The sequence below is a fragment of the Belonocnema kinseyi genome, chromosome 2 (assembly GCF_010883055.1).
Source record: "Belonocnema kinseyi isolate 2016_QV_RU_SX_M_011 chromosome 2, B_treatae_v1, whole genome shotgun sequence".
Taxonomy (NCBI): Eukaryota; Metazoa; Arthropoda; class Insecta; order Hymenoptera; family Cynipidae; genus Belonocnema; species Belonocnema kinseyi.
In genome coordinates, this window is record NC_046658.1 from 119,826,459 (window position 1) to 119,852,876 (window position 26,418).

At 32.9% G+C, this 26,418-nt stretch overlaps 1 protein-coding gene across 5 annotated transcripts in view; it reads left to right on the forward strand.

The window, feature by feature from the left end:
• Positions 1-3,063: 3,063 nt before the first annotated feature.
• Positions 3,064-26,418, forward strand: part of LOC117167089 (exportin-7) — a 58,228-nt gene continuing 34,873 nt past the window's right edge. For 2 of the 5 annotated variants that reach the window (XM_033351717.1, XM_033351721.1), the window contains exons 1-5: positions 3,064-3,120; positions 6,535-6,929; positions 9,665-9,831; positions 10,406-10,630; positions 13,572-14,442. In XM_033351717.1, the coding sequence (XP_033207608.1) occupies positions 6,674-6,929; positions 9,665-9,831; positions 10,406-10,630; positions 13,572-14,442 (1,519 nt within the window). In that variant the 5' untranslated portion in view covers positions 3,064-3,120; positions 6,535-6,673. The other 3 variants (XM_033351720.1, XM_033351718.1, XM_033351719.1) reach the window with 3 other exon arrangements.

The window sequence follows — 26,418 nt, forward strand, 5'->3', positions numbered from 1 at the left end:
CTGACGAAAATTTCATCATTCTCTGTAGCCTTAGTTTTATAAATTTACGAGGGACTGAATAATCGACTTTTGAAAGTACACCAGATTTTAAGGATTTTAATAACTTCAAAAGGTTTCAAAGATTTCGTAAAAAAACAATAAAATATTTCAATGGTTTCAATTATTTCGCAAAGTTCTCGACTTCAAATTACTTCAAAGATTTGAATGATTTTGCAAAGAATACGATTTTAAATTATTTAAATGATTTTACAAAGATTGCGGAGATTTAAAAAGATTTCGATTTTAAATTATTTCACAAACATTCTAATATTTAACAAAGATTTCGATTTCAAATTATTTCAATGATTTCAAAAATTTCAAATCTTCCAATGATTTTCAAATATTTCACAAAGAATTCGACTTCAAATTATTTCAATTATTTCACAAAAATTTTAAGATTTGACAAAGATTTAGATTTCAAATTATTCCAAAGGTTTGAATTATTTCACAAACATTTTAAATGTTTCACAAAAAATTCAATTTCAAATTATTCCAAAGGTTTGAATTATTTCACAAACATTTTAAATATTTCACAAAGAATTCGATTTCAAATTATTTCACAAAAATTTTAAGATTTGACAAAGATTTAGATTTTAAATTATTCCAAAGGTTTGAATTATTTCACAAACATTTTAAGTATTTCCCAAAGAATTCGATTTTTAAATTATTTCAATTATTTTACAAAAATTTTCAGATTTGAAGAAGATTTATACGCAAAGGTTTCGATTTAAAATTATTTTGAATATTTCAATTTAGTTTTGTGACGGGCGGAGGAAGCCCCTGTGGATCTGGCTGCTGCTTGAGCTATACAGCCTATTTTGCCACTTTAAATATTTTAATTACTTGATATATTATTCTAAGGATTTCAATTATTTCAAAAACATTCTAATATTTGACCAAGATTTAGATTTTAAATTATTCAAATGATTTCAAAAATTTCAAAGCTATTTAAGTTTCCAATAATTTCACAAAAATTTCCATTTTTAATTATTTCGAATATTTCAATTACTAGACATATATTTTAAACGTTTCAGATAGAATTCGATTTAAAATTATTTCCAAAATTTGAAGGACTTCAAAATATTTCCGAAAAATTTCAAACATTTCAATGATTTCAAAACTTTCAACGATTATAAAGATTTCAAAGCTTTGTAAGATTCCAATGATTTCACAAGCTCTCAAAGAGTTCACAAAGATTGCGCAGATTTCAAATTATTTCACAAATAGTCTAATGATTTCACAGATTTATATTTCGAATTATTCCAAACATTTCAATTATTTCACAAATATTCTAATATTCTACAGCTTTAGATTTCTAATTATGACAAAGGTTGCGAAAATTTCAAAAGATTACTAAAAAAATTCGATTTAAAAAGATTTCAATGATTACAAAAAAAAATATTTCAGAAAGATTCCATTGGTTTTAAAAAGATTTCGATTAAAAATAATTTAAAATATTTCAGTAACTTCACAAATATTTTTAATGCTTCGCAAACTTTTGCATTATTTCACAGATAATTCAAATATTTCAGGAAGATCTTAAAGATTCCAATGATTTTACAAAGATTTCAAGGAATTCATAAAAAAAAAAAAAAAATTCATAACGATTGCGAAGATTTGAATGATTTTACAAAGATTTTAAATATTTCACATAGGTTTCGATTTAAAATTATTTCAAAAATTTCACAAAGATTTCAAAAGACTTAAATGATTTTACATAAATGTCAAAAAGTTTACGAAGACCTTAAAACGATTATCAAATATTTTGAGGCGATTCCAATGATTTCAGAAATATTTGGATTTCAAATTATTATAAACGATTTCAACAAGATTACATTTTAAAATTATGTCATTGATTTCAATGATTTCACAAAGATCTTAAAAAATTCCAAAAGATTGCAGAAAAATTTCAAAGATTCTAAATATTTAGTAAAGATTTAGATTTTTAATTATTTCAAACATTTTAATGATTTCACGAAGCTTTCAGAGATTCCAATCATTTCACAAAGATTTAAAAAATTTCCCAAGATTTCGATTTCAAACAATTTCGATGATTTCTCAAACATTTCGATTTCAAATTATTTGAAAGATTTCACGAAGATTTGAAAGATTTCAGAAATATTTCAAAAGATTTAAATGATTTCAAGAATAAGCCCCTCGGAAATTTATTATAACATTACCCATCTCCACAATTTAGGGCTCCTTAATTTCAAAGCATTTTTTCCTCAGCTAGTTTGAAGAAAAAAATTATTGTAGTTAGTGAGCTTGCTCAAATACTTAATTCTATTTTATTTTTTATTTTTAATATTAAATTGAATTTAAGTTCTCGTCGATAAATGGTTTTGAAGTGGTAAATAATAAATATTTTATTAATAGTTAATTATTTATTTACTATATATTTATATTGAAGGTTTTTTTAGAGAGACAATAGATTTTTGAATTCAAATACTTAGGAATATTGATACAAATTAAAAATTAAAACTTTCATTACTTAAGCAAGATTTTTTCATTTCATTAATCATTTTTTTTACCAATATGAATAGTACTATAAATTATAGTTTTGTTCAATATTTAAATTTAGGATCACTGAAACTATAAAGGATTTCAATTTAGTTTGTTCTATTAAAGCTTAATAAATTTAAAAATAATCAGAATCGTTATTCAAAAACTGAAGTTTAAAATGAATTTTTGGTATATTATTTTAAATAATGGTACATTGCATTTAGGAGTAAAGTTTTAAATCTTTCAGATTGAGAACTCATTCAAAGAGGAATCTTATTACTGAAAAATAAATAATATCTATTAATAATAACAGAAATCATAATTAAAATTACAATTCGCAACAAAAAACTTTAAAAATACAACTAAATTCTTTATAATGCTACATATTAACAAGACATTTTGTATATCCTGATTCCATTCTCCTTAGTTACAAAAATTCGAAATTTAGCGCGAATGAGACTCATCAGACATGCGCGAATCTTGTTATCTGATTTGCGGAGAGAAAAAGCAAATGGCGTTGTTGTTCTTGTTCTGTTCTGTGTTTTCTGTGTGTGAAGCTGCAAAATGGCGGTCGAGCAGGTGAGTTTCTGAATCAAAATAACGTATGTGCTCTGATTTTCGGAAGTGCCGCGAGTAAGTATCACCCCAACAAAAGTCCAGAGCCGTAAGAGTATTCCACAATTAATTTCGATCGCGAAAAAAATGTGCACGTGGTAGAATTTTTTTAATGCGAATAGCAAGTTGCGATTGTTAGCACTTTGTTGACTCGATGAACCTAGTGCAGTGTATGAGACTCCTTAGACGCACTGTCAACCAAAACATTCTATGTAAAACGTATGTACTTTGTACTGGTCTCGTTCATTTAAAGAGCGCAAAACTTGAGTGAAAATGCTGTTCAATTCGTGTAACAATCAGTTCTTTCTCGTCAATATTTTCTTTTGTCCGACGACAGTTTTCAGAATTTCATATAGAAGCCGATAATAGACAACAGGATATATCTACCGGATCGGTGATTTTTCTCTTCCGTGGTTACGCGTGATCGCCGTCATGTCTCGTCACTCTAATACATGAAAAACACTCCGAAATAAACGAATTAACCTAGAAAGAATCAAATTCTACTATCTTTTCGAAGGCGGCTAGAGATTTTGATTGTGGTTTATTAGTTATTCTACGGTTATTCCGCGTTGGGTGTTACAAGGACCTTTTGACGATTTTAAGAAATTTTCACTAAAAATAAAAGTTCTTTGTTATTTTGGTTTTAAGGACCCTTTTCTGGGTCTTAAGCGTTAGTGTAAATGGTTTGCAATGAGTTTGAAAGTTTGAAGAATTCGAGATCTGAATGTTTATAACCTCTTCTTCTGCTCCGTTTTACGTTGGCGAAATTTGGACAATGGTTTTTTAAAATAATTTGTGACAATTCAATGTAAATATCGAATTACAAATAATGAATGTTATGGCATGAATTTTGAAGTTAATTCTAATATTGGTTTGCTAAATCTGATCATTCTGAACTTGAAATGTATTTTCTTTGTTAAAGTTAATTCAGTTTTATAGGTTCATTCTTTGTTTGCTATTTAAATTTTTAAATTTTGTAACAATTGAACCATTTTAAATTTTTCTCTTCAACAGTGCTTTGCATAATTTTTTAGTTCAATCTTTATTTCCGAGACGTGGGGAAATTGGCTTAGTTTTGTAATCAATATTTTACTATGAGAGAAATTACATGTCTCCGTTTTTCTGGATCAATGAAAAAGTGGAAACCTTAATCTTGCCATCGAGTTTGTTCATACCTTTTCAAATAATTTAATATACTTCTTAACTTTTTCACATTAACTGCCAGTGGAAATAATTTATTTTATTTTAAATTTAAGCCTTAGAATTAATGATTTCACGATTGAATAACTTTATTATAAATCATTATTAATATTTGACCTTTCAGAGCGCTTGAAAATGAAAGATTTGAAATAAAAACGTTGAAAATTGTATGGTTTTCTTTATTTAAGTTTTATTTAAGTCATTAAAAATCGTACCTATAATTTGCCATTAAAAGACCCATATTTGCACGATTTTTAATTCGAGATCTTTTAAATGAGATAACAATTACACAGTTTTAGATTAGAACTTTCAAAACTTAATAATTTCAGATTAAATGTTTCTGTAATTTTAAATTTTGGAATTAAAAGCGTCCAAAAACGAATAATCGTGAATTGAAGAATTTAAAAATAATTAATTGAATTGATATTTTCACCAATTATGATATCATGCAGTGTACAATGCTTGATTTGATAATCTTTTTCTTTAAAGATTTTTTATTTTTAAACGTACATTTTTAATTTAAAGGATTTTAAAATGGAGTCTTGAATTTTGAAGTTGAAAATTTTGGACAACAAATGTTTTTATTTTGTCAACTATGAATATAAATTATTTTTTAAATGTATCTGTACCTTAAGTATTAAAAAATAAATAATAATTGATTTGACAAAAATAATAGCTATTTAATGTTTATCAATATTTTACTATTCATCTAAGGAATTTCAAAGTACTTTTAAACTTTGAACGTTATCGTTTTAACTGTTGTATTTAAAAAATGTTTATTTTTTCAGTGAATTTGTTGAATTTTGATGTATAAATAACAATCGAACACTTATTAGTTGTAGAAAATAATAAAAATGAATTTAAATAATTTAAACAAAGTATATGTTCCGACAAAATCCGACTATACGTGTCGGAATTTCTATGCAAATAGCCATCATCTAAGTTGAAAAAATGTAGATTTTTGCAGATTTCAAACAACAAATCTATAAGTTTTTAAAGAATTGTAACAGGCTTCAAAGAATTAAAACATTTTCTTAAGATCTCTAGGGACATGGAAAATTATTTTCAGAGAATATTGTTAAAAGATTTTAAAACATTTAAAAAATTGCCAATAACGAATCTCAAAGATTTTAAGGATTTTTTTTAATTTCTAGGATTTTCTTAAAATTGTAGGAAAAAATCTACATTTTTTTTAAATTAGGCGGGGGCTATTTACACTAAAATTTCGGTACGAATGACTGAATTTTGTCTGTATACACACACGCACACTTTGTTTAAATTATTTAAAATAATTTCAAATTAATTTTGAATCTTTTTCAAACTTAAAATTACTCCAATTTGGTTCTACAATTAATAAGTAGGTTTTTTTTTTAATTTTAAGAAAAATTCGATTAATTAAACAAAATTTAGTAGTTGTAAAATAATTTAAGAAATAATTTTACATTTGAAAAAGTTTAAAACAACTTCTAGATTTCTCCAGATTTTTAAGCTTTTCAATGATTTTTAAACTTTTTAAAATGAAAAAATGTAACTTATAATTTAAGAAGTGTTGAGTTATTAAAAATTGAAACAAAATTTATGTTTCTAGCTTAAAATTGCTTAAAATATTATGATTTAGAAAATTGTAATGTTCATTGATTGATTGTTTAATTTAGAACAGTGAACATGATAAAATAGATTTATGTTTTTGGAAGTGAATTTGAATCTTTGAACTCTATAATGTATAAAAGTTAAAAAATCCCAATTTTGCTGTTTATCTTCTTTCATTAAAAAAATTCAGTTGAGAAATGTTGGTACCTAACTTCCATTTGAATATAAAATTTTTAAATCAAAAAACTTTTAAACTTCAATTTTAAATAATTTAAAATTCAAGAGTTCCACTTTGAGTACTTCAATCTGTGGTGTTTTTTCTATACTTCAAATAGAACAATTTTTAGCTTTAAAGTTCGAATTTTGTAATTTCATTGACCGTGAAAAATTTTAGAGAACCGGGAAAAACTCACAAATGACCGGGAATTTTTTCTTCAATTAAAACGGCCATCCTGAAACTGTATTTGGTCACTTTTTTGTAAATGAAATGTCACTGGAAATTCTCAGGGCTACTAAAGAACGTAGAGTTTTGTGTTGTCTTTAGTCTAATTGATAATAACATGAAAGGTACCGAGGAATAATTTTCAGCGCAGGATTTCGTAAAGCTCGAGAATAACGCCACAATGAAATAAATCTGGAGATTTTAAAATCGAAGACAATGAAAAGTACCCCTCAGAGACACCGATTTTTGAGTACGAATATAAGAGCCTGAATTCTTCCATTAAAAATGGATCATATACAGGAAGTACGACAACTAGAATTACTTTGCAAGCAGCTTTATGAGTCTCAGGACTCTGCGCATCGCGCTGAAGCTGAAAAAGCTCTTGTTGGTTTTCAAAATGCCCCCGATACTCTTACAAAATGCCAGTTACTATTGGATCGCGGGGATTCGCCTTATGCCCAATTGTTGGCAGCCACCACCTTGACGAAATTGGTCTCTAGGTCCGCCCAAGGACTCAGTCTACAACAGAGACTTGATATAAGTAAGCGATTCTTTAATTTGAAATTTAATTCAAATCGTTTAAGGTAGTTTAAACTGTAGACCTTGGACTCACCACATCTTTTGACACTATTCTACACTTTTTTTTAAAGCGTTGCCACTATTTTGCTACAATTTCGAGAGACATGATACTAAAGACATTATTTTCAAATCAAAAAGACGATTTTTTAGTCAATAAGGAAAATAGATTTCATCTAAATTGTAAAATTTTTAAGCCAAAAACAGGAGCATTCAATAAAACAGTTCAATGTTTAACCAAATAGTTCAATTTTCGACCAAAAAGATAAATTTTCAACCAAGAAGATTAATTTTCTGCCAAAAACTATTAATTTTCAACAAAATACATCAATTTTTAATCAAATAATTGAATTTACAACTAAGGAAAGCAATTTTCAAGGAGACAAGACGAATTTTTAACTAAATCGTTTCAACAACTTATGCTATTTTAGTCTGAATTTTATTTGAATAATTTTTAGTGTATATTTCGTTCCTTTCTAAACATTTTTACCTAATAATTTATTTTTTAACTAAAAGGAATACATTTTTAACAAAAAAAAATAAAGGAAACTTTTCCACTAAAAAGATGAATTTGCTATTTAAAAATTATGAATTTTCAACGAAATACGCCAATTTTTAACCAAATAATTGAATTTTCAACCAAGAAGAGTAATTTTCTTCGAGAAGAGACGAATTTTCAAAAAATTACATAAATTTCTAACATTGAGTTGAATTTTCAAAGAAGAATTATATTAATTTTCAACTAAATAGTGTGGACAATGGATGTGTTTTTAGTCCAAATTTTATTTGATTAGTTTTTAGTTTATATTTTTTTCATTTATAAACATGTTTAACGTGATAGTTGAATTTCTGATTTAAAAATAATTAATTTTTAACAAAAATGGAATAGTAATCTTTTAGTTTTAGAGAATTTTCAATTAAAAAAAAACAACTAATTTTCTACAAAACATTTTAATTTGATATCAAGTAGCTCAGTATTTAATTCAAAAAGATGAATTATCGATAAAGTCGTTGAATTTACTTCAAAATAATTAAATTTTAAATCAATTGGTTGATTTTTTAACATAATTGTTCAATTTTAAGTTAAAACAATTTTCCACTAAAAAAAACAACAAATTTTCAGTCAAAAATGTTTCAATAAAGATTTACATTTTCAACAAAAGATGTAACAGTTAATGTTGCAACAAAAAAAGGTTTTACTTAAAAACAAAAAACAGTTGGATTTTACCTAAAAAACGAATTTTTAATACAATACTTGATTTTTAAGAACAAAAAATTATTTTCTACAAAAAAAATGAATTTTCAACAAAATACTTGATTTTTAACAAAATAGTACATTATGCAACAAGGGGCGAAAGGTGCAGATTTTTCCCGCGGGTGGGTTTACTGCAGTAATCACCAGAGGGAAAAATCTTCTCACGAGGGTAGTAATTACCTGAAGGAAAAATCTACTTTCGTCCCATGTTGCATATAGTATATCATTCCGCTCTCGACCATGATCACCTTTTGGCCCTGAAAAGCGGGGCCATTTCGGTCGAGTGTGGAATAAAATCCATTTTACAGCAGACAGACGATGTTTTGATGAATCAAATTAATTTTACAACTAAATAATTTGAACAATAGATGTCATGTTAGTCTATATTTTATTTTATTAACTTTTAGTCTACATTTTTTTCTTTTTTTTAATTTTTAGGCTAAGTAGTTGAATTCTTAAATTTAAAAAATCCATTCTTAATCATAAATAGAGTAGTTAAATTTTCATTGAGGAGAATTAATTTTCAATTAAAAAAAAAGAAAGAATTTTCTACAAAACAGTATATTTTTTTGTACCAAGTAGTTCAATTTTCAAGCCAAAAAGGTAAATTTGTTATAAAGAGTTTAATTTTTAACCCGAGAATATGGATTTTCTACGAAAAAGTTACTTGATAATCAATCAATTGAGTTTTCAACAAAAGAGTTAAATTTTCAGTTAAAAAAATTAGTAGTAGTGCAACTTTTAAACAAGGATTTAAATTTTCAATTAAAAATATAATAATTAATATTTCAACAAATAAAGTTTTGATTTAAACAATTTAGAAGAATTTTTAACAGAATGCTCGAATAAAAAAAAATTGATTTTCTACCAAATTTCGGAATTTTTTAGCTGAACCTACAAATTTTCTACAAAACTCAATGCAAAAATATGAATTTTCAACAACAAATTTAAATCGAAACAGATTAATGTTTAACCAGACAGCATTTTAAATCTAAAGAGGTGAAAGTTTTACAGAAAAGAATGAATTTTTATTTAATGTACTTAAATGAGTGAATGTTTAACAAAATAGTTGAATTTTCAATAAAAAAAAAACTTCTGAAGTGAAGAAAGAAAAGAAAATGTCAACTAATTTGGTAAATTTTCAAGCCAAAAAGACGAATTTTCAACAAAACAGTGGAACTTTCAACCAAACAAAATGCACTTTCAACCGAAAATAGTTGGATTTTTTATTGGGTTCTATTAATTCAGTTGGAAACAAATGGGAAATAACATTTTTAATAAACATTTAAGTTCATTTTTAAATGTTACAAAAATTTTGTGACACTCTTGACAATATTTTTTACAATTTATGACACTACACTATTTTCAATCTCTAAAGTGAGTCCGAGGTCTGAAACTATTAAAAAAGAACGTTATTATTAGCTTTTACCTTACTTCTTATATAGGAAACTACGTATTGAATTACCTGGCAACTCAACCAAAGTTGCCAAATTTTGTGATACAAGCTTTGGTCACTCTGTTTGCTCGGATATCAAAGCTTGGGTGGTTTGATTCAGATAAAGATGAATTTGTATTCAGAAATGTTGTCAGCGATGTTACGAAGTTTCTTCAGGTTTGTAATTTAAAATAATAAAATTAACTGAATATTCAGAAAATTCAATGTGTTACTCAGGCCTCATAATCTGGTCCTTATTTACTTTTTTTCAGTCGCGATCTTAATGGAAAAAATCGAAACTGTACTTAAAGTAAATTAAAATTTAAACTATTTTGTCTTTTAAAGTTATTAGAATTAGTTACAATTTTGAGATTTGTAAATAATTAAATTTGTTATTGGAATTTGAAGAAAATAGAATTTGTATGTTCTCTATTTTCAAAACATATCTATTAATACTATTTGAAAAGAATCCAAATTTTGTTAGTAATAAAGATTGAAAGGCCTGATTACTTTCAAAATAAAGTTTCTAAACTGATCTATCCGTACAAAATAATAGGCGGGTTCTAGACTAAAAGAAAGTTAAACATTTCTCTTTGCAAAATGTTGAGTCGTCTAGTTTACGGGCTGAAATTGATTATTTTTGTCTTGTTTAAAGAGAACTTTTTGATTTGTTTTTTAGTCTAAAATCTACCTAGTATTTTTTCCAGATTAGTTAAATGATCATGATAATTCTACAATATTAATTGTTCAGGGATCTGTCGAACATTGTATGGTTGGAGTACAATTGCTGTCTCAATTGACTTGTGAAATGAATCAAATATCGGAGGCGGATGCAAATAGATCCCTCACGAAGCACAGGAAAATCGCTAGCAGTTTTAGGGATACTCAGCTTTTTGAAATATTTAGACTATCCTGTTCACTGTTGGGCACTGCTCGTGAAAACTGCAAAAATTTGAACTTCAATGATGAAGCTCAGGTAAATTAAAATCATTAGGACTCTAATGTAAGGGGCCGTACTTAAATTACGTAACGGATTATAGGCCCTCTGTAAGACCCCCCACGCCCCTCCCTCTGTAATAAACCGTAACAAAATATTTCTACCCCCTCTCCCTCTTACTGAACGTAATTTTTAGTTTCCAAAAATGTTTTGCTAGTTATTGCTGGTAGAACTTGGGCACTTTGTGGTGCTTTTAACATCTTTTATAAAACTTTTAGAATCTTTTATAAAACGAAAAAAACAGTATTTCCGATTAAAAAAATGTAAAATTTATTTATTTTAAACAAAAAAATGTCTTTTCTACTAAAAAAGATGGCTTTCTAACAGAATACTTAAATTTTCCACAAAATAGTTAGATTTTGAGCATAATGGTTTAATATGCTACATAAAAAGATAAATTTACATAAAAAAGTGTCATAGTTTATATTTAAATCAAAAAAGGTGAAATTTATAGAAAAAATAATTTTAAAATCAAAAAGGCAAATTTTCAACAGATGAAGATTTTTCTCAAGAAAGAAATACAATTTGATCTAAATTGATGAACTTTCCAGTCAAAAGACGATTTTTTAAACAAAAATTGAAGTTTCAAACAAAAAATATGACCTTTAGCAAAAAATTCATTTTCCACGGATCTGATGCTTTTTTACCCAACAATAATAAAACTTCAAACCAAGAAAATTATAATATATTTACCGAAAAGGGAGGATTTGCAACTAAAAAAGATGAATCTTAAAAATTTGAAAAAGGTATATTTTCAATAAAAAAATTAATTTTACACATAAAAAAGGCTTTTCCACTAAGTAGTTAAATTTTTAATTAAAGAAATAAGCTTTAAATGAAAAAAATTTCAATAATATAGTTTAACTTTTACCCATGTAGTTAAATTTGTAAATAACAAAGATTAATTTTCTACAAAATATTTAAACTTTCAAATAAATAGATGAATTTTCAACTAAAAATATAAGTGTAATTATAAAAAAAAGATTTTTCAACAAAGTGATTCAACCAAATCTTTCGAACAAAATAGTTGAATAATCAAGCAATGAAGACAAATTTTTAACCAAAAAGTTGCATTTTTATTAAAAAAAAAGAGATTTCTAGTAAAACAGATGAATTTTTGAATTAGAAAGATGAATTTTTAAACAAGATAGTTGAATTTTCTGTTGAAAAAGATTTCAGTTGACTTTTCTTGATCAAAAGAGGAAAAATTTTAATCAAAAAGTACGACTTTTTAAACAAAATAATTTATTTATCAACCAAACGGTGCATTTTTATTCAAGAAAGATGGCATTTCTCTTAAAAAAGATGAATTTTTTATTTTAAAAACTAATTTTCAAAAAAAGGAAGTTGAATTTTCACCCAGAAAACATTTCAGTTCACTTTTCAAAACTAAAATATTAATTTTCAAACAAACATTTGCATTTTTATCCAAGAAAGATGAAATTTCTCTTAAAACAGGTGAGTTTTTAATTTAAAACAAACTAGTTTTTTAAAAAATATTTAAATTTTCATCCAGAAAAGATTTCAGTCCTTTTTTCAACGTCAAGATATTAAATTTAATCAAAAAGCAAAGTATCTATGAAATAGTTAAATTTTCAAGAAGACAGTAGACTTGTCATCCAAAAAGTATGACTTTTGAACAAAATAGTTTAATTTTCAAACTGCATTTTTATCCAAGAAAGATGAAATGTCTCTTAAATCTGATGAGTTTTTATCTTAAAAAAAATAGTTTTCAAAGAATTGGTTGAATTTTCATACAGAAAAGATTTCAATTCTCTTTTCAACACCAAAATATTAAATTTAATCAAAAAGTACATTTTCTATGAAACAGTTCAATTTTCAACCAAAAAGTATATAAAATTGTTGAATTTTCAAACAAACAGTTGCATCGAAGAAAGATGTAAGTTCTGCTATGGCAGGATAATTTTAAAATCAAAAAGATAAATTTAAAAAAAAAGACTTGAATTTTCAACCGAACAGTTGCATTTTTATTCAAGAAAGATCAAATACCAAAATAAGAATTGTAAAAAATAAGTTAATTTTCTGCTCAATAGTCGATTTTTTAACTAAAAAGTATGACTTTTTAACAAGATTCTTAAATTTTCAACCCAAAAGTTGCATTTTCCTCCAAGAAAAGTGAAAATTCGACTAAAACAGGTGAACTTTCAAATCAAAAAGACGAATATTCAAAAAAAGAGTTTAATTTTCATTCAAAAAAATTTCAATTTAAATTTCCAACGCAAAAAAAACGAATTTCAAACGGAAAGTAAATGAAAATATTTCTACTAAAAAAGATGAACTTTAAAATAAAATAAAAAAATTTCAGAAAAAATAGTTTTCATCCAAAAAAGATTTCAATTGATTTATCAGCAGCAAAATAGGCTTTTTAAACAAAAGGTTAATGTTCTATGAAAAAAGTGCAATTTGCAACCAAAAAATATGTCTTTTTAAGAAAATTGTTAAATTTTCAACCAAATAATAAAATTTATAACTAAAAAGATAATGTGCTGAAATCCTGAAAATAAAACTAATAATCCAACGACCAAATTTGGACAACCACCATGAAATGTTCCTATTGCAATTTGAAAAAAGATAAAAAAGACAAATATGCTTGGTTGTCAGGTATCAGGGAGAGAGCATCGTAGTTTCGTTGCTGTTGTCATTTTTCTTTCCTCATTTTTGATTTTATTTTTTTCTAATTGTAATAGGAACATTGCATAGTTGTTGTCAAGAATTGTTCCTTTGATTCTTGGTTTTATTTTCAGAATTTCAGCAACTTAACTTGTTTTTTGGGCGTTAAATAGGATTTTAAATTAGATTAAAATTTCTTAAATTTTAAAAATATATTCTTGTTACGTAATCTAAGTACAGTCCTGTACTGTTATTGAAAAATATCATTAATACATTTTGTATTCCACAGCATGGGCTAATGACGCAATTATTGCGACTTGCGCAAAACTGTTTAACATTCGATTTCATAGGAACATCGACGGATGAAAGCTCGGACGATTTGTGCACCGTGCAAATTCCGTCGAGCTGGAGGCCCGCTTTTCTCGATTTTACAACCCTGAAGCTATTTTTTGATTTGTATCACAGTCTACCCAACACTCTGTCCTCTCTAGCTCTCTCATGTTTAGTCCAGATAGCGTCTGTCAGACGAAGTTTATTTTCAAACAGTGAAAGGGCAAAATTTTTAACACATTTGGTGAATGGAGTGAAACACATCCTCCGAAATCCCCAGGGTCTCAGTGATCCAGGAAACTATCACGAGTTTTGCAGACTACTGGCTCGACTGAAGAGCAATTACCAACTCGGGGAATTGGTATTGGTTGAAAACTATCCAGAAGCCATAGAACTGATCGCTAAATTCACTGTTCAAAGCCTCCAAATGTGGCAGTTTGCCCCGAACAGTGTCCACTATCTGTTGAGTCTCTGGCAAAGAATGGTAGCTTCAGTTCCTTATGTGAAATCGTCTGAGCCGCATTTGCTGGAAACGTACACGCCGGAAGTCTCGAATGCTTATATCACTTCGAGGTTGAAGTCAGTGGCGGTTGTGGTCCGAGAAGGCTTGGAAGATCCCCTTGATGATTTGGGCATGATTCAGCAACAATTGGAACAGCTCTCGGTAATTGGAAGATGCGAGTACCAAAAGACGTGCACCCTTCTGGTTCAACTTTTCGATCAAACTGCTAGGACCTATCAGGAACTGATGACGCAAACGGCCACTCCTGCTCAGCAAATTGATATCACTATTCAGGAGGGACAACTCACATGGCTCGTGTACATTATTGGTACGTATACCTTTTTTTTCTCTTCAAATTCATTAGTATGGGATCATTCATAAACTGCTTTACCAATTTTTGTCAGTTTATCTCCCACCCCCACCCGAAAGTAAGGAGCCTTGAAGTAAAATCCGATTTTACGTTTATACTGATGTTTTTTTGATGTTTATAGTGAATCAAGTTGCCAATATGGCTATGTTGTCTACGTGACCGTATGGTACATTATAAACTTCGGTAATAAATACAAAATTAAAATTAAAACGTGATTTTCAGTATGAATGTTAACCCGCAAACGGTACACTAGTGCGAATTCGCACCCGAAGATTTTTCATTCAGTTGGTATTTAAGCAAACACAGCTGTAGCGGATTATCCCCACATATATTAAATATTTATGATCAATATGTGTGATATATGCTAGTTGTTTATTATATGTTCAATATACTAAATATTTATTATTAGCATTGCAAACAAACCAATTCGCACCAGTGTACCGTTTACGTATGCTGGGTTGGAGTGTACCGTTTGAGGGATAAAATGTGCCGAACTGAATTGAACCACTCCGGATTAAAAGGGGATACACGTGGATTCAGCTGAGAAGTATTGTTCAGATAGTCAATTTTGAAAATCGTTTTTCAAAGTGCATCTTTTTTCCCTTCAGCAAATATTTGTAGTTTTTACAGTTTTTGAACTAATTATCTACTAGATTTGTCGAAAACAAACAATTTTGGTCTTTTTTCACTTCAGCTCGCGCTAACTTTGTCAATTTTCAGAATTTATCAATTTTAGTAATACTAAATTACATTTTTAAGTCTCCGGGAACTACTTAAGAAAGTAAAACGTAAATATCATAATGAACTAAAAAGTTGTTAATTTTTATGGGTTGTTGCAAAAATCTTCTATTTCAACCTTCAAAAAACTTCTTTAGATTTTTATCAATAACTTTCTCAATGGAATTTTTCTGTTACTTAAAATTAGCTGGATAAACGAAGCACTTGACAGTTGAAATTAATGATATTTGCAAAAGCTCCACCAAAAAATTAACAGATTTTTTGTTTATTAAAATATTTACGTTTTATTTCCTTAACTAGTTTCAGGAGACTTAAAATTATAATTTAATATTCATAAGATTGATCAATTCTGAAAATTAATTAAAATTAAATCAATTACTTTACAAACTGTAAAACCTACAAAAAATTTACTGAAGGAAAAAAAGATGCGCCTTAAAATTCTCTAAAAGTATCAGACCTTAAAATAAAAAATTGAACGATTTTCAAAATTGACTTTCTAAACAATACTTCTGAGGCTGAATCCACGCGTATCTCCTTTTGATCCGGAGAGGTTCAATTTTATGACGCCGAACCCGGGTATTAAAAATAATAATTTTAAATTTAAAAAAAGTAATTTTCTACCAAATATTTGATTTTTCAACTAAATTATTGAACTTTCAAGACAAAATGACGAATTTTCTGTACAAATCAGTCGAATTATCAAATCAAAAATAATATACTTTGAAAAAAGTTAATTTTATACCCAAAAAGACGTACTTCTAACAAAATACAAGAACTCTCAACCCAAAAGTGGAATTTAAAAAAGTGTTAAATGAAAAAAACGAATTATTAACAAAATAGTTCAATTTTACAAAAAGATGAATTTTTACACAAAACAGAACCATTTTCGACCTAAAATGGAATAGGTAAATTTTCCATTACCAAAGTAATTTTTTAACCAAAGAAAAAGGAATTTTCAACAAAACAGTTCAATTGTCAACCAGAGTTGATTTTTTATCTGAAAATTTTAATCTTCAGCCAAGAAATGCATTTTTAAGGAAGTAATTCAACTTTAAAACCTAGTTTTCAAATTTTTAAACAAAAAGATGAATTTTCTACCGAAAACAAGAGAATTTTTGACAAAACTCAAGAATTCTCAATGAAGAAGTTAAATTTTCAATTAAAGAAGGTGAATTTTTGAGCAAAAAGATTAATTTACTACCAAAAAAGACGAATTTTTAATAAAATTTAAAAATTCTGAACCAAAAAGTTGAAGTTTCAACTAAAAAATATGAATTTTCAAAGAAAAATATACATTTTTAAACAAAAAGATGAAATATCAGGGATTTTTTTCAAGTCGGGGAGTTTTTTCGCGAGTGTGATTAATTTTTTTTTAATTGCAATATTAAGTTCAATAGCAATGATTCTTCATTTGTAAAAGTAGCTTTATATCACTGCATTTAACTATTTTGTTGAAAACTCGATTTTTTTCTGCTTGAAGTTAATTTTTTTTTTAATTTGAAAATTTAACTATTCTAGTTTTTGTTAAAAATTGCACATTTTTAGTTGAAACTTCAAGTATTCTGTCTCTCGACAGAAAAATCTTACATAGTAAAAATTCAATTCATGTTGAGAATTCGTCTTTTTTGGTTGAATTAAACTGTTTTTGATTAAAAATTAAATCTGTTTTGATTGACATATCAGCTAAATTCCAGTTTTAATGTTTTCACGATGATTCATTTTGATAAATAGAGATATTTTGGGTTCCAATCGTGTACAACAAAGCTACGAATTTTGCCGACTTGTCTTGAACATTGCAGTTAAAAATGTGCATTTTTTGGTAGAAATTAATTTTCTTGATTGAACATTAATATTTTTGATAGAAAATTCATTATTCCAGTTAAAAGTTTATTTTTATTTTTTGAAAAATAATCTTGATTGGAAATTCATCTTTTCGATTAAAAATTCAAGTATTCCAGTTAACTATTCATAATTTTACTTGAAAATTCATCTTTCTAGTTGAAACTAAAACAGCTTGGTTAAAAGTGAAACTATTTTGTTAAAAATTAATTATTTTTATTTTTAAATTCATCTATTCCACTTGAAGATTCATCACATTGATTAAAAATTTTTTGTTACTGTTTTGGTGTAAAATAAATTTTTTTAATTGAAAATTTAACTATCTAAGATCCAAATTATTTGTTTAAAAATTCATATATCTTCTTGAAAATGCAATATTTTTACAATTTGACCTAGATATGAATATTCAAATTGATGGACTTTAGGGACAAATTCAAGAAATTATGAATTATGTTTTTAATATTATTTAGTTATTAAATTAATCGATGGTGCTCATATATTTAAGAATATCTTGTAATATAATTTATCAAAAGTTTTCCAAATGAAGCATATTAACCGAATCCCTAGAAACTAAAAAACATGTTATTTATAATAAACTTTCGAAACTTTATACATATTTCGAGTCGATTGTTTTTTAAAATGCGAAATATTTGAATGTTTTCGTAATATAAAAAACTATGCCTGGAAAAAATCTGGATTTGATCGAGAATTTTTTTCAGGATTTGCCTAGACACCCTGTGTATCGAAATCTCTTGATTTCTTTAACAATTGATCCGAATCAGTCAAATCTGTTGAATTCTTTCGAAATGACCTTATTTATAATACAGTGAACAACTTTAACCACAAATTTGTGGTTGATTCTTAAAAACCATTTGTAAAAAATTATATTCAATTACTTGAAATCATTAAAGACATTGATTCTAATATTCGTAAAATGCCAGATAATTAATTAAATGAATTCAGTTCACAATTCTTGGGTTTATCTAATGATTTCTTAAACAACGATAATCCAAAAACTTGGTTAGAAAAATGATTGAATGATGGTTTAATTAAAACGAAAATTTTCTTGAAAAATCATTCAGAATTAATGATTACTAAATCAGATAAAGGAAGTATTACAGTAGCGATTTCTAGAGAAGTTTAAATTCGAAAAATGTTGCATATCTTTAATGAAGAAGATAGTTTTCAATTGATTCTCAATAATCCAAGCGAAATTCTTCAAAAGGGGACTTTTAAAATTTTAGATAGAATGAGAATTAACAAATTTTTAGGTAATAATATTGAAATATGTGATCTTGACACAACCTTAGCCTACGGCCTTGTTAAAGCCCACAAAACTGATCACCTTTTAAGACCAGTTATTTAAACAATAGGTTCTCCAACTAGAAGATTAGAAAAGTTATTGAGTAATATTATTTAAAAATCAATAGAAATCTCAAAAACATCAATAAAAAATAGTTATGCGTTTTTAAAGTTAATTGAAAATGTGATAATACCGTTGGATCCAATTTTTGTCTCTTTTGATATAATAGCTATGTTTCCAAATATCCCTTATAAAAGAATTGAAAATGCTATTAAAAAAACGTTGGGACTTGATTAAAATTAGTACCGAAATTCATAAAAAACATTTTCTTCAAGCAATTAAATATGTTTTTTATTCGGTATACACTTACAGGGTGTCTAGCGTCCTGGAAATCCTTGAAAACCTAGAAAAATCCTTGATTTTCTTTTTACCTGGAAAACCCTGGAAATTTCCTTGAATTTGGATCATGATCCTAGAATTTTTATTTCTTTTAAGAAAAAATAGGTTTGACTGAATTACTCCATACTGGGAAATTCACGGAAATAAAAAAAAACAATCTTGCAAAAGCCGGGGAATTTTTATAAGAGCCACTGTAACTGTCAAGGATAATAAATTTGCAACTTTTTAATTTGAATTTCAAATTATGTTATTTTATTTATAAATGATTTTATGTTCAAAATGTTACAAGATTAAGATTGTGGTATGGCATAATGTTCTCAAATTCATCTTTTGGTAGAAAGCTCATTATTTGGGTGAAGGTTGAACCAATTGATTAAAAAATAATTTTGTTCGTTATTGAAAATTCATCATTTAAGTTAAAAAATCATCTTTTTGGCTGAAAATTAATTTTTTTAAATTGAAAATTCATTTCGTTGGTAAAAATTAATGTGGTTGTTTGAAGATTCATCTCTTGGTTTGAAAATTGAAATATTTTATTAAAAATTTGTTTTTTTTTCGGTTGCAAGTGAATTTTTTAAATTGAAAATTCATCCCGTTGGTCAAAAGTTTAACTACTTCGTTAAAAGTGATTTTTTGTTTGTTAACATTTTTTTTATCTCAAAATAAAACTACTCTATTTTTGGCTGAAAATTAATTTTTTAAATTTCAAATTCAATTACTTGCGTAAAAGCTGAAACAATTTGTTCAAAATTAATTTTTTTTGAAGAATGATCTCTTAGGCTGAAAGTGGAACTTTTTTAAAGTGAAAATTCGTTATTTTTTATTTAATTTTTTGCTTTGAAAATGTAACTTTCATTTTTGTTGGGAGTTGATTTTTTATGTTAAAAATTCGTCTTTATTGCTATATGTTTAACTACTTTGTTGAACATTTTTTTTTTCAAGTTTCATCATTTTAATTGAGTTTGTTGGCCCCGAGAGAGGCCGTTGCTTCAATTGCTATATGTTTAACTACTTTGTTGAACATTTTTTTTTAAGTTTCATCATTTTAATTGAGTTTGTTGGCCCCGAGAGAGGCCGTTGCTTCAATTGAGAACCTCTAATTTCCTGCGTTTAGGTTCTGGTTCATCTTTAGACCTCTCGTTTTGAGCCCTGTGCTTCGCCGTTACGTATTTCTCTATAATTTGAAAATACTTCTGCAGGATGAAGTTCCTCTCCTTCGGATCCCGATGAAATTCGGCCCGATCCTCTAGGTTCGCTGGATATGCCAGCGATCTCTTAGCCGTCGGCTTCCTTCTTCTCGTGATGATTATCTCCGATAACGCTTTCTGTATCGCCGGATTGTGTCCATCCGGAATTGTTTCGGCTGAATAGAAGAGGACGCCTTCCTCTATGTGCCGAGTGATCGCCAACGCCCGATCCAGTTTCGAATCAATTGATATTAGTGTCTTCCTGGCCGGTAGTTGAGGTAGTTGATCGGATGGAGTCACGAGAGACTCCTCTAGGCTGAGCACCTCCTGGTGGCCGTTGACGCTGACACCGGGTACCTCCTGGTGGCCGTCGATGATAGGACGCTCTTCTTGAAGACCATCAGCTATGACCTTATACTTTTTCTGCCACCATCTCTGTCTCTTATTCTTTCCCATCCACCCGTCGTTTCCTGCTTCCTCCCGTTTTCTTCACGAAATCCTATCTAGCAGGTACCACTTAAGGACTTCACGTTAAGGTTCCTAGGGTTGTAACCTTTAGATACGTTTTACGTGGTTGGAAATGAAGACTGGCAGGTTGTGACGAGCATAAGCTACGTTAAAGTTTGCTCTTAAAAGAGCAGATTGGTATGTAAGTACATTTAAGCAGACTCGTTAATGTTGAAGACGATGATTTATTTTCTGTTCTCTGTCCCCTCTCGAGGAATCCATGCAGAGATCTTCTCCCCTATCTGTGGCTCTTCTATGGTGACATTAGGGCCTGGTCGTGTTGAATTCGGCAATGGTGTTGGACCGGGCGGGTCTGCTGCACGTCTGTCTCGGGCTGAGACCTGTGGTTCTCGGACGAGCGTTGTTAAATATGGCTCCGCGCCAATAATAGAGGTTGCTCGTGACTCAGCTTGCGGACGCTGCAGATCCGACGGGCCTGGTGCATGGATGTCTTCGGCTGGGACCTGTGAGGCTCGGACGAGCGTTGTTGAGCATGGCTCAGCGCCAATGCTGGTTGTAGGTCGTGGCTCAGCTTACGGACGCTGTAGACCCGACGGGCCTGGTGCGTGGATGTCCTTGGCTGGGACCTGTGGTGCTCGGAGGAGCGTTTTTGAGCATGGCTCCGCACCAATGATAAAGATAGTGGCACCGGCCAGAGCTGGTGGTGGATATCTTCCTTCGTTAGGGCTCGAGGAAGGTTCTTCCGTGTGCGGCGGCTCCAAGCTGACCTCACTAACCCGTTGATAATTGTAGTGGCCCTCGGGTGCTGGCCAAAGATCCTTTCCGTGAATCTTCTGTTGTCGCCCATCTTTATGAATCCAGTAGACGTCTCCGGAGGCATGATGAGTGACCTGGTAGGGTCCAATCCGACGGAGGTCCAGAGCGGCATTGTATCCCTCTGCCTTGTTGGAGAGATGGTGGTTGGTTGTGATAACCCAATCTCCGATGGCGTAGCGGGGTGCTGTCGGCTCGGCCGCGTACCTTTCTTGGTATGCTTGTTGATGCTCACGTGCTTGGACTTGTCGCTGTCGTCGATCCCTTGCGGGGCTAACTTCCGGTGCTGGAGGCGATGGCGTTTCCAGGCGCCATTCTCCAGGTAGTGGGATGGCCTTACCCATCTGGATGTAACTGGTGGTGTTGCCAGTAGCCGCATTTCGCCATCGGCGAAGTCCGAACAGGATCTCAGGCAGGTATCGGTCCCATGTGCGTTGAGTCTGAGGTGTGAGCTGTAATTAGAGTCCCTTCTTGACTTCCTGGTTCCGTCTTTCGGCGGGGTTAGCTCGCGGATGGTAGACGGGAGTTGTCCATAGTTCGCAGTCCCAACGTTGACTGATTTCGGCAGATACAAGCCCGGTGAACTGAGTTCTTCCTGAGCCTTCCCAATGAACAATTCTGCTGAGCCTTCACAATGAACAAATTGGGAAGTCTTCCACCCATTTCGAGAACATATCGGTGATTACCAATGCAAAGGTGTTCCCTTTATTTGTGCGAGGGTAGGGACCCATAAGGTCGACTGCTATGGCGTCCCAGGCAGTATGTGCCGACCTTGGTCGCTGGTTGTCGGGATACTTGGCGCGTACGGGTTTGCAGCATACGCATAGGTGACAGCCTGATACGTAGCGACGGATTTCCCGACTCATGCCGGGCCAAATGAAATACTCGCTGATATCTCGTATCCATACCTCTGCTCCAGGTTGGCCGGATAGTGGCGCATCATGGTACTCCCATATGACGCGTTGTCGTAAGGGCTTCGGCACAGGTAGCAACCACCTCGAGTGGTTTGTAGAGATACGCCAGAAACCCTCTTGATTCCATTTATGCCTCTTGACGAGACTGTCCTCCTGTGGACTTCGTCGTGGTTGGTCTCGTAGCTGGATCCACCGGTGGATGTCCTTTGCCAGGTCTGGGCCTTCCAATTGAGCGACGGATATTTCTTCGAAAAGGGAAGGGGTATTGGCGAGGCATAACAATGGAGTGTTGTCCGATGAACCCTGTTGCTGACAGGAACGTTTGGGTGGCACCATTTCGTCGATTTCTGGTTCCCCAGGTGATAATGAGCTAGGGTCTAGGTGACGAGACAAGGCGTCTGGTAGCTCGTTCTCCTTCCCTGGGCAATGTTCGATGCCGTAGGTGAATCTGCTGAGAAACACGTGCCATCTCGTGAGCTTGTCCCGGGTGTCTTTTTGTCTGTCTAGCCAAGTGAGTGTTTTGCTGTCTGTGCGTAAGGTAAAACGCTGGTCTTCCAAGTAAGGCCGGTAATGCGTAATTGCCCAGATGACGGCCAGACATTCCTGCTCGTTGCAGTGGTATGAGGCTTCCGTTGCGGAGAACTTGACACTTGCGTAGCTCTGGACCCGTCGAGGCTTCGGTGAGAGAAGATCCGTCATGGCTGCCAATTCATGGTTCCCAGCAGAGATCTGAGGCCCCTGCGGGTACGAGGAGGCTCGGCGTTTAGGATCGCCTGTAGATGCTTTGGCTGCGGGTGGTTTCCCTCGGATGTGTCGATAAGCCCGAGGTATGGAAGGCTGGTTTGTCCGAATTGGCACTTTGGCGGGGAGCAGGTCAATCCATAGATGGCCAATCTCTCGAAGACTAAGGCTAGATGCAGAAGTTGTTGTTCCCAGTTTTCTGAGTAGATGATGATGTCATCTATGTATGCGATGGCGAATTTCTCCCAGTGATCGGCGAGGACATGGCGCATCAGGTTCTGAAATGTGCCGGGGGCGTTCTTCAGTCCAAACGGTATGACCCTGAACTGGTATTCTCCACCGCTGGGTGTGCTGAAAGCAGAATATTTTCGTACCTCCCGAGCTAAAGGGATCTTCTAATATCCGCTCTTGAAATCCAAGGTGGAGAAGATTCGAGCACCGCCGATATCCTTGAGGATCTCGTAAATCCGGGGTAAGCATTGTGGGGCATCTACCGTTTTCTTATTGATACGGCGGTAATCAACGCAGAAACGGTAGTCCCCGTCTCTTTTTCCGGCCAGTATGATAGCTGAGCTGTAGGGAGAGTTGGTGGGCTCGATCGCGCAATTGTCCGTCTAACCATACACGTTTCTGCTCGGAGTAGCGCCGTGGTGGTTCCCGGAATGGGGTCGGGTCTGACAGATGAATTTGGTGCAGAACGGCCATTGTTTGTCGCAGTGGTCCACCTTGGTGAAAAGTTTGGTGATTAAGCTTCACCAGATTGTAGAACTTGTCTTGATGCTCCGGAGGAAAGTTGTGATTCAGCTCCACGGTAAAAACGTTGGCGTCAGGCGTCCGTGTTTCGGGGGTGAGGTATATCCTGTCCCGTTCTTGTGTTTCTAAGTAGATACACACCATGCAGTGCTCGTAGATTACGAGATGTTCCTTAAACCAAGGTATTCCAAATACGACGTCGTTTTCGAGGTTCGAACTGACGAGGAAGGTGCCTGGATAAGATTGGCTGCTGATCTCTGGTGACAACCTTATTGAACTGATCAATGGAAGGGTCGCTGCACGAGCGGCTAGGTTGGCGTATGGTGGTCTGCGTTCCAAGTTTTGCAACTGAGCGTCACTCAGCATGGCAGCTTGGACGAAGTTGTCCGAGGAGTATGAGTCGACGAAAGCCATGGCTTCCTTTTCTCCGAGACGCACGCGGAGGCGTGGGATTCGGCGTTGAGAGGTGCTGGTAATGTTTATGGTCGGGGGGTTTTGAACGGGTGCTTGCTCGACGGTTTCCCTTCGTCCATCTCTGCTTCCATTGCACGATCCATGAGGTCCCCAAAGGTCCTGGGACAGGCCGCACGGATGACTCGACGGGTTGCGGGGCGTAGCGACCCCAGGGGAATCCTATTTTTCTTAAAGAAACACCGAAGCCGGCTCCTTTTCGGTCAGCTTACTTGAATAGAGCTGCGTGTTGAGCCGCATGACCGTGGCGTGAATGGAGTATTTTTGCCGCAGTACCTCTCCAAACTTGTGCCAGGTTAGTGAGAGGGATTTGAACATCTCCCACCACTTTGATGCAGGTTCTTGTAGCGGTTTCCCTGCCAAGCGTGTTTATTGGAACGCTTCTATACTTTACTGAGCAAAAACGGTCTCGCAGTCCCTGAGGACAACTTCAGGATCTTCGTGATCCTTCCCTGAGAAGTTGGGGAGGACTAATCGTGGAGCCCTGATGGCTCTCATGAGAGCAGTCCAATCGAAAGCATGCAGCTGTCCCACGAGCTGCGTGGGTGGCGCTGCATAAATGGGCGCGATGGTAGTTGTCGGTTGTGACACAGCAGGAACATGTTCCAAAAGGAGCATTGATTGATGTGGTGGCTGTGTGTCCCGATAAGATGCTCGTGCGCTCGCTGTGAAGGAGGGACGTGAGTCGTACCGCTGCATTCGATTCGGTGACAGGGTTCTGGCCCGTGGACGGAAAGAAGTCTTGGGGAAGGCTGCTTGTGGAGGTCTTCCTTCGTCTTCCATGGTGCTTTGGCGAACTCTAGGAAATCCGTGTAGCGGAGCCGTGCTGCTGGCCGAGGATGGACCTTGGGTCCATCTTATCCTTCTGTAGAGAGGGTATTGCTGGCATGATGCCTCCGTCTTCTGTGTACGTAGTTTCGCCAACCGCTGTTTCGTGCAAAGGGTTGTTGAGCGCCAGCGGATTTTGTTGACCACTTCCGGAAGTGGTGGCACTTGAGCGCGTGCTGATTGTGCGCTCCAAGATGACTTTCTTCCTCGTGGCGGGTGGCGAGTGAAGTACTATCTCGTGCACCCCTCTGTGGTCGGAGGACTTTTTATTTATTTATTTTTTTATTTTTTTTTGGGTCACTCGATTGAGCATGAGTCTTTTCTGCAGGTCGTGAAGAATAAGTGACTGATCAGTAACGTTTCGTGCACCTAGGTTGGACCGCCAATTGATGCGTGCCGTCTCGTCTGTGGCTAGGAAGTATCCCCACGTCTACGTTTGTTGGCCCCGAGAGAGGCTGTTGCTTCAATTGAAAACCTCTAATTTCCTGCGTTTAGGTTCTGGATCGGCTTTAGACCTCTCGTTTTAGGTCCTGTGTTTCGCCGTTACGTATTTCTCTATACTTTGGAAATACTTCTGCAGGATGAAGTTCCTCTCCTTCGGATCCCGATGAAATTCGGCCCGATCCTCTAGGTTCGCTGGATACTCCAGCGATCTCTTAGATGTCGGCTTCCTTCTTCTCGTGATGATTATCTCCGATGACGTTTTCCGTGTTGACGGATTGTGTCCATCCGGAATTGTTTCGGCTGAATAGAAGAGGACGCCTTCCTCTATGTGCCGAGTGATCGCCAACGCCCGATCCAGTTTCGGATCAATTGGTATTAGTGTCTTCCTGGCCGGTAGTTGATGCAGTTGACCGGGTGGAGTCACGAGAGACTCCTCCAGGCTGAGCACCTCCTAGTGGCCGTTGACGCTGACACCGCGTACCTCCGGGCGGCTGTCGATGATGGGACGGGGCACTTCCTGGTGGCCGTCGATGATAGGACGCTCTTCTCGATGACCTTATACTTTTTCTGCCACCACCTCTGTCTTATTCTTTCCCATACACCCGTCGTTTTCTGCTTCCTCCCGTCTTCTTCACGAAATCCTATCTAGCAGGTACCACTTAAGGACTTCCCGTTAGGGCGCTTAGGGTCGTGACCACTTGATACGTTTTACGTGGTTGGAAATAAAGACTGGCAGGTTGTGACGAGCATAAGCTACGTTAAAGTTTGCTCTTAAAAGAGCAGATTGGTATATAGGTAGATTTAAGCAGACTCGTTAATGTTGAAGACGATGATTTATTTTCTGTTCTCCCTAGGCAGAGAGAGGAGACTGGAAGTGAGTGAGCGAAGTGTTCGTAGTGGTGGCGTAATGTCAAGTGACGAGTGTCAATTTTTCATTTTTTTTTTTCAATTCAAAATACTCTTTATTGTTCATAAAATTTGAAGGTACATTTGTTTTGTGGCATTTATGTATTTATATATATTTGGTCCCTATCTT